This window comes from Polyodon spathula, chromosome 25 (assembly GCF_017654505.1).
Source record: "Polyodon spathula isolate WHYD16114869_AA chromosome 25, ASM1765450v1, whole genome shotgun sequence".
NCBI classification, from domain to species: Eukaryota; Metazoa; Chordata; class Actinopteri; order Acipenseriformes; family Polyodontidae; genus Polyodon; species Polyodon spathula.
The window spans coordinates 3581782-3591015 of NC_054558.1; the positions used below are offsets into that span (position 1 = coordinate 3581782).

The 9234-nt window shown below is 42.3% G+C and overlaps 1 protein-coding gene across 1 annotated transcript; it reads left to right on the top strand.

Annotated features, from left to right (window-relative positions):
* The first annotated feature begins 3755 nt into the window (after positions 1–3755).
* LOC121300287 (suppressor of cytokine signaling 2-like) lies at positions 3756–8062 on the top strand. The gene is made up of 3 exons (XM_041228792.1): positions 3756–4357; positions 5674–5984; positions 6226–8062. The coding sequence occupies exons 2-3, from the start codon at positions 5681–5683 to the stop codon at positions 6717–6719; spliced, it is 798 nt and encodes a 265-aa protein (XP_041084726.1). The 5' UTR covers positions 3756–4357; positions 5674–5680; the 3' UTR covers positions 6720–8062.
* Positions 8063–9234: the final 1172 nt, after the last annotated feature.

A 9234-nucleotide genomic window follows, 5' to 3' on the forward strand; every position in this document is an offset into this window, starting at 1 on the left:
GCCTTGATTCCAACGCACGGCGCTACGCTAATAGTGTTCCCTAAGCTGCGGCCAGAATTGAGAATTGAGCCTCGAATCTGCGCACAGATCCCTGCACTGACAATGCAGACGCTTCTGCTGAAACACTGACTCCCATGGAGACGCGCAAATACACAGGCAGCTGTGCAACAGGGAGCAAAAACACAACCCCAGCCCAAATACACAGGCAGCTGTGCAACAGGGAGCAAAAACACAACCCCAGCCCAAATACACAGGCAGCTGTGCAACAGGGAGCAAAAACACAACCACAGCCCAAATACACAGGCAGCTGTGCAACAGGGAGCAAAAACACAACCACAGCCCAAATACACAGGCAGCTGTGCAACAGGGAGCAAAAACACAACCACAGCCCAAATACACAGGCAGCTGTGCAACAGAGAGCAAAAACACAACCCCAGCCCAAATACACAGGCAGCTGTGCAATAGAGAGCAAAAACACAACCCCAGCGCAAATACACAGGCAGCTGTGCAACAGGGAGCAAAAACACAACCCCAGCCCAAATACACAGGCAGCTGTGCAACAGGGAGCAAAAACACAACCCCAGCCCAAATACACAGGCAGCTGTGCAACAGGGAGCAAAAACACAACCCCAGCGCAAATACACAGGCAGCTGTGCAACAGGGAGCAAAAACACAACCACAGCCCAAATACACAGGCAGCTGTGCAACAGGGAGCAAAAACACAACCACAGCCCAAATACACAGGCAGCTGTGCAACAGGGAGCAAAAACACAACCACAGCCCAAATACACAGGCAGCTGTGCAACAGGGAGCAAAAACACAACCACAGCCCAAAACACAGGCAGCTGTGCAACAGGGAGCAAAAACACAACCACAGCCCAAACACACAGGCAGCTGTGCAACAGGGAGCAAAAACACAACCCCAGCCCAAATACACAGGCAGCTGTGCAACAGGGAGCAAAAACACAACCCCAGCGCAAATACACAGGCAGCTGTGCAACAGGGAGCAAAAACACAACCACAGCGCAAATACACAGGCAGCTGTGCAACAGGGAGCAAAAACACAACCCCAGCGCAAATACACAGGCAGCTGTGCAACAGGGAGCAAAAACACAACCCCAGCGCAAATACATAGGCAGCTGTGCAACAGGGAGCAAAAACACAACCCCAGCCCAAATACACAGGCAGCTGTGCAACAGGGAGCAAAAACACAACCCCAGCCCAAATACACAGGCAGCTGTGCAACAGGGAGCAAAAACACAACCCCAGCCCAAATACACAGGCAGCTGTGCAACAGGGAGCAAAAACACAACCCCAGCCCAAATACACAGGCAGCTGTGCAACAGGGAGCAAAAACACAACCCCAGCCCAAATACACAGGCAGCTGTGCAACAGGGAGCAAAAACACAACCCCAGCCCAAATACACAGGCAGCTGTGCAACAGGGAGCAAAAACACAACCACAGCCCAAATACACAGGCAGCTGTGCAACAGGGAGCAAAAACACAACCCCAGCCCAAATACACAGGCAGCTGTGCAACAGGGAGCAAAAACACAACCCCAGCCCAAATACACAGGCAGCTGTGCAACAGGGAGCAAAAACACAACCCCAGCCCAAATACACAGGCAGCTGTGCAACAGGGAGCAAAAACACAACCACAGCCCAAATACACAGGCAGCTGTGCAACAGGGAGCAAAAACACAACCCCAGCCCAAATACACAGGCAGCTGTGCAACAGGGAGCAAAAACACAACCCCAGCCCAAATACACAGGCAGCTGTGCAACAGGGAGCAAAAACACAACCCCAGCCCAAATACACAGGCAGCTGTGCAACAGAGAGCAAAAACACAACCCCAGCCCAAATGTCAACGGGGAAGCCTAAGTCTAAAACCCATTGAAATTCTTCTTCGACTTGTATGTAATTCAGCAGCGCTCTCGGTGTAAGGCAATGTGATAACTGTATCAGGTACACTCTGTAGCGTAATCCTGGTTAGGTACATGGCTTCTTCGCGATATTTTATTATAATAAAACGACTGAACAACAGGAATATGACTGATAAAAAAACATTTTACGTTGAGATATTGAAGTCGTATGGATGTTCATAGTCCTAACCCTTATATGAGGTTTATTCTGAGGGCTTCTTTCTAACTTATTGCCAGCAATACAAAATAAAACTTTGAGCGGGTTGAGGGAGGAATCGGTAAGACGGTTTTATATAGTTTCATAACTTCAAGGAAAAATGCAATCGTGCATGGAGTTCGTTTTTTATTGTATGACGCTAGCATTAATCGAGAGAGGTTCTCGAGTCTGATCCTGATGTATAGATTATTTCTCTATATGTCTGTTTTTTTTACCTGGCTTTGCACTTGCCCGGAGAATCCTAACTGCCTGTCACTGGCTTCCACGTGATTTGAAGGGATCGTCTGTTCAGTTCCAGGCAGTAAGAATTCCCCCGCCTCGCTATTCCAAGCTCACAGACAGGAATAGAGAATAATAACTCGGTACACGATCAACAGAAACCACAAGCACGAATCATAATTGCAAACATTAGAGAGCGCAGGGAACAGGTGAACAAATAAATAAGCTTGCATAAGAGGCTTTTTGCTGTTTAGCAAGCGGTGTTGCAGAATGTTATAGAAATGGAGGTGTAAACCAAATTAGGCTACACTTCCAAGAACCACACGGGGGCGCTGTTATACAGGGTTAGGCCGTTAAATCCAGACCACAGTTTCTGCAGCTGCCAGTTTACTTTAAAAGTTCATTTAAATAGTGTAGGCTAGAAAACGAAATAATAATAATAATAATAATAATAATAATAATACACTTTATTTTGTATAGCGCCCTTAAAAGCAGTCCTCTCAGAGCGCTTCACAGTTAATAGTACTGCAATAAATAAACAGATTATGCATTAAAACAAAACAAACAAACAAAAAACCCACAAGGAAATGAAACAATGATAAAAAAAAAAAAATCGTAAAAACTCCTTTCTAAAAAAGTAAGCCTTTAAATTAACTTTAAAAGCCCTCAGAGAATCCGAGTCCCCGGTCTCTAGTAGAAGAGTTCCATAATTTGGGGGCATAGCAACAGAAGGCCCTGCCGCCCACAGGCGGGACACAGCAGAGCGGAGGTTGGGAGTGGGAGTGTAAAAAGATAACAGAGCTGGGAGATGAGTCGGAGCTAGCCCACGAAGAGCCTCATATGTCAGCTTTAAACCTGACAGGCAGCCAGTGCAGGGCCTTCAAGACAGGAGTGATGTGACCTCTTGAGCATTACAGTATTATTATTATTATTATTATTAGTAGTAGTAGTTTTGAGTACTATGTCTTCCAAGTGACTTCATGGGTAATAAACTCCCTTTACGTTGATCTTTATTAGTCGTATCAAAATCAACACTTATTTAATTGTGCGGCAGATCAAAGCAAAGATTCTAAAAAAAAGGGGTGCAGTAAACATGGTAATATTTGGGGAATGCGTTACAAGAAACTCCTATGATAAAAAGAACATGCACTAGCTCGTTATTTTACTAGAATTTCACATGCTGTGCTTTTTTTTTTAAGAAAAGACCGTTTTTGTGCGTGCGTGTGTGTGTGACTGGGCTTGTCAAACGAACAGAAAAAAAAAAAAATACACCCAATGACCTCATTGCCTCGGTTGCTGATTGGCTGAGTTGCGGCAGAACACGTGACTCGTCTTTCTGGGAATATTCCTGGAAAGAGGCGCGTGCGTTTGCTAAAAACGAAAAAAAAAAAAAAAAAAAAAAAAAAAAAAGAAAGAAAGAAAGAAAGAACAAATCTCCAGTTACCCCGATAGAGAGCACGAATGGACGAGGATTTCGTGTTCATATTCGGGTACCTTTTCTGGACAGCGCTGGACGAACGCGGTTATAATAGAAGTCAAGCAAGACCGGATAGACTCGTTATATAGCATGTCTGTGGGTCTTAGCAAATTGTAGAAAAATACATGAGCGACAATAGCGACTAACAATCCGTTCAGCTGCATTTCACTGCGACCAAGCAAAGAGCTACACTCCCCTGAATCCACAAGAATCGACTGCAGTTACTAGCTATTAAACCGGGAAGTGGTTGAAGTTTAAATCTATCTATCTATCTATCTATCTATCTATCTATCTATCTATCTATCTATATCTATCTATCTATATCCCTTACTCGAGTTTCTGTAACTCAATGCGTTCTTCTCGTTAACACGTATAGCCCTTATTACCACACATAATTAGGGTTCACTGCTGCTATTTCACTGTTATAACCCTGAACTTGATTCCAGCGAGGAAATAAACGAATCGAATAACAGAAAGAAAGACGGGCTGCTGCATTTTCTCCTGGGTGTGAGGCGCACAAGGTGAGCATGGTTCATATTTATTTAAAAGGGGAATAAAAGCGTGCAATGTGTATACCATTTATATAGATAGACAGGACTAATGAAATATAGGAAGGCTCAGGGATATCACAGACACGGGCTAATGGCCGCAAACGCGTGTACCTTCTATACAGCTTATACATAATGTATAGACTGCTGGTAAGTATCGCTATATGCATTCATAGCGAATTCCAATGGAGCATTCATTTGCGTAGCGTTTTGATTTTATTTAATGTTTGAAGAGCATTGTAAACATGGTCTCTAGTTGGACTGTGTGATTTTTTTTTCTAATAGAACACGTTTTGAATGCTGTATGCTATGCCAGCTACAGGTCTATTAAATGGAAGGGGATACGTTAAGGTCGTTTGGAATCGGGTATAATTCTAGGGTTTAAACGCGGTGGTCGATAAGATGATCTGTTATTAAAAACGTAACTTTTTCAAACAGTAAGATTGTGCAAAATACACACGCAACAACATGTGTTGTTTCGTCGCCTTTCAAACGTAATATATCAGAGTTCACTGGATGTTTGATTATGTTTATATATATATATATATATATATATATATATATATATATATATATATATATATATATATATATATATATATAATTGACTTTACTGTACACGGTGCCAGGAAAACGCTTCCATTTTGTCTTTTTGTTTTTTGGTATGAGGGTTTATGAATTAATTAGAATGTGTAATATGGTTAGAATTATTAAAATCAAATAAAACGTTTTTTTTTTTTTTTTTTGTTAAATAAATACATATATAAACACTTTATTTATTTATTTTTTGGCAGTTGTTGTATATTTTTTTGTTTTGTTTTAAAGCGGATAGTTTCCAGTAGCGTTTTTGAAACGAGTAATAAAGTAAAAACATTAACTACGGGAATGCTTGGACCTGGTGCAAAGAAGCCATGAATACAGTATATTAACTTCGAAATGTAGTGTTTTATTACCAACTGGACTTTTCAAAACTACTGTAATTCTCTCTCTCTCTCTCTCTCTCTCTCTCTCTCTCTCTCTCTCTCTATCTATATATATATATATATATATATATATATATATATATATATATATATATATATATATATTATACACACACATATATATATATATATAGTTGAAACATGTTAAAACTGTCTTGTCTTTAATTAGATAGTGAATATTCTATTTAATGTTGTAAAGCAGTTGTCTCTTATAATGCTAGCCCACTAAAACAGATGGGCTCATAACCTAGTTTTTGTAAAATTAAATGTGTTCATTCTCTTCACCTAATTTTGTTGGTGTTGTAGATTTTGGATGGGGCACGTACATTGCGTCTCAAAGGTTCCGGACACTGACGCACACTCACCGGACTTACCGTACTTCAAACGGGGTGTGGATCACAGCCAAGTCCCCGACTCATCACCGCTGTCGCCGCCAGTGAATCCCGCTTGTGACCCGCTGGAGCCCGGCCAGATGATTCTGCCTAACCTGTGCGTCATCCCTGAGAAATTGCTCACTACAGCCCGCTTTAAAGACCCTAGTTTCGGCTCACCACAGAGAGAAACCACGGAAGACCTTATCAGGGTGGCCTCTGCCATGACCCACCTCGAACTGTCTGGTAAGTAACTCATTAGTTATACTAATAATAATAATAATAATAATAATAATAATAATAATAATAATAATAATAATAATAATAATGTTATTGTAATATAAGTGTAAAATACAGAAGAAAGTGGAGCGCCAGTGCTAACATTGCTAGTCCTAACAAGTTGCGAAATGGACTTGATAAATAAAAATGTGTTTAGAATTGCTTGAAATGCGCTGGCTGCTAGCATACTGCCTTTGTGTGCATGCAGGCTGGTACTGGGGTTCAATCACAGCGGCGCAAGCCAAGGAGCTTCTAAAGGAGGCTGCAGACGGGACCTTCCTGCTGAGAGACAGCTCGAACCCAGGGTACCTGCTTACCCTCTCGGTGAAGACCAGCGTGGGACCGGCCCACCTCCGCATCGAGTACTCCGGGGGGGTGTTCTGCTTCGACTCCATGGTTCTGGCCCGGCCCAGGCTGCGGCAGTTCGATGGGGTGGTGGACCTGTTACAGCACTACGCCCTCACCTGCCTGCGAGCCGCAAGTGCCCAGGAGGAGCGTGAATCTGACCCATCTTCCACAGCCACGGTGCCACCAAAAGAGACCTCCCTTCAGCTGAAACTCACCCGCCCCCTGTATGTGGAGACCCCGAGCCTCCAGCACTTGTGCAGGGTGGCCATTAACCAGAGCTCCCGAAACAACATGGACCTGCCTCTGCCCCCCAGGCTGAAGGTCTATCTTCAAGAATACCCCTTTTACCTATAGTGATATCTAACATTGGCGCCGCCCTTGTGGACACTAGGTTTTTTTTAAAAACAAAAAGCAGGCTTTTAATGGCTTCTGCTTACTGTTTATCAGAAGGCATTTTGGTTTCTCTAAAGGTAGTCAGTGACTGGTGCTGCCCAGTTTATGCAACTGGCAATGTACAACGCATACTCGCTATAACACGGGTCTCAGGGGGGACACAATATGAGCGCTGTAACCAAAGAGCATTATAAATGAGGGGGGAGCGGGGGGCACGAGACACATAACACACATCTGACTAAAATACAAAATAAAATAACCCCCTCTCTATAATGCACATATAGTGAATTAAAAACTGAACTTTCCATGAGTTAACCATAACTTTCCATTCAAACCGAGAGCCTTATAGCGAGGGAGCACTGTATTATATATGTGGACTTGTTAATTGCCACTAACTGGGTGTGAGTAGGCAGCTGGGTTACCTGCTGTAAGTATGTAACTTTAAATGCCCTGGTTTCTGATGCAGTCGACCATTACCAGCATCAGCCCGTCGACAGGAGCGTTCCCACAAATTGTGTATGCTGTATTGAACCTCTGAGAAGTGGGGGTTGCATGTTGTCAGGAAATAGCATATTTAAGTATAGTACTTAGGATACATTCCCCTTTAGCTAAAGCATTGCAACACCTTGCTACTCAAGAAACACTGAAAGGGGTCTTTGTGTTAATAATTCTTAGCAGTTATTCAAGATTTGTGTCATATTCCAAATGCATCCCACAATCATTCTTGTGACATTCCTAATCAGGGAAGCGAAGCAGGATTTAATGTCTATTAAACTAATGCATTTACACAGTAATGTAAAAAGGAATAACAAAAACTGAAAAAGAATGCAAAAAACAATCTACATTGAATCCAAACAGTTATTTTTATTTTTTTAAATCATATTGAGAAATAACAGACGGCTCACAAAGCTGACAAAAAGAATGCATGAAGAATCCTAAGAGAATTCATAGTCGCTGCTTCAGAATGGTTTTAGACTTTGCCCTGGCCAGAGTACAGCATGGAGCAGAATTCAAGTATATGTAACGCATTGATCTTCTAGTAAATATTTTGCCTTGTGGACCAAATTCCTTAAAGCTCCTGATTTCCACACACTTCACAGTGGTCTCATAACCAGATTGATGAGGAGAGCATGTTCTAGACATGCAATCTAACTGGGCGGTCTGGTTTGTACTGGTCTGTACTGGTTTGTACTGGTCTGTGCTGGGCTTGTGGGAGTGGAATCATTACATCTCGTTAGTGGATCAAGAAGTGTTGTTAACACCACCATTGTGAAATGTTTTATCTGTCAAATAAAAAATACGTTTTAAAGTTTTAAAAACGGGTTTGTTATTCTTCAATAAAAAATGATGACTGTGCTCTTCTGGAGACCTCATACTTCCCTGGTAAAAAAACACATGGCTACACTCCTGGCAGACTACGGTGGCCCTACTTCTTTTACATTCTAATTCTGTGCCCATCTCTTTAGTATCAGTGCTGCTCGGGGCACTGATAATGTGTGAGCTGCTTGCTGAATTGCAGTTTGAGGATGGCCAGGTTTTTCCCCTCTTTTTATCTCTTGTCTGTATCTGTGAGTCACTGGGATTACAAAACTCTTTCTAGGAAAGGAAGGGCGTTTAGTAAAAAAAAAATAGCGCAGCAGCTGGTCTCTGACAGACCTCTGCCCTGTGGGAGGCTGGAGTTAGCCCTCCTTTCATTACTTTCTGGGAAAAATAGTCAACTCCAGTCCCTGGAACTGTCTGCAGCAGCCAGCGTGTGCTTGTGTGTAGTGTCAGGTGGTTTTGTACTTACCTTTCTTTATAAACGAAGACCAATTTGGACTAGAATTAGCATGGTTCTTCAGTGCAATATAGCCCAAAAGCAATTTGACGCCATACACTTCTCCACTGTGTGGCCTCTATAAGAATCACCAGTTAAAATGAGCTGTTGAGGTAGCAGGGTTTGGAATCCCAATGAAAATGAATGAGATTCCACTTGTATATTTTTATTTGGATCCCAATATAATATATATATATATATATATATATATATATATATAATATATATATATATATATATATATATATATATATAAATTTTTTTTCTTTTTTTTTATAAATGTGTAACCTGCTTAGCCAGCGATGCAGAACACCAAGCAGCTGCATCAGGGCTAAATGAAAATCATGCAAAGAGCTTGGGGAGAAACACTTCTCCTGGAAAGAGGATTCCTGGAAATTGTCGCAGTCCTTCCCCTCCTCCTCCAACCGAACGACCTTGAGCTTTGCACAGAGCTTCACGAAGAAAGGGCGCTCGGCTGGGCGGTGGAAAAGCAGCTGTCCTGTTTGACAAACACTGTCTGTTTCTCTCTTGTGTGCGTCAATGAGGACCCCCGCATTCACAGACATACGCTCCCACGCGTCCAATCATTGCTGCTAACCAAACAACAGAAAGTCATCTTTAGTTTTATTGGAATTATTAATGTTACGTGTGGAGGGTTGT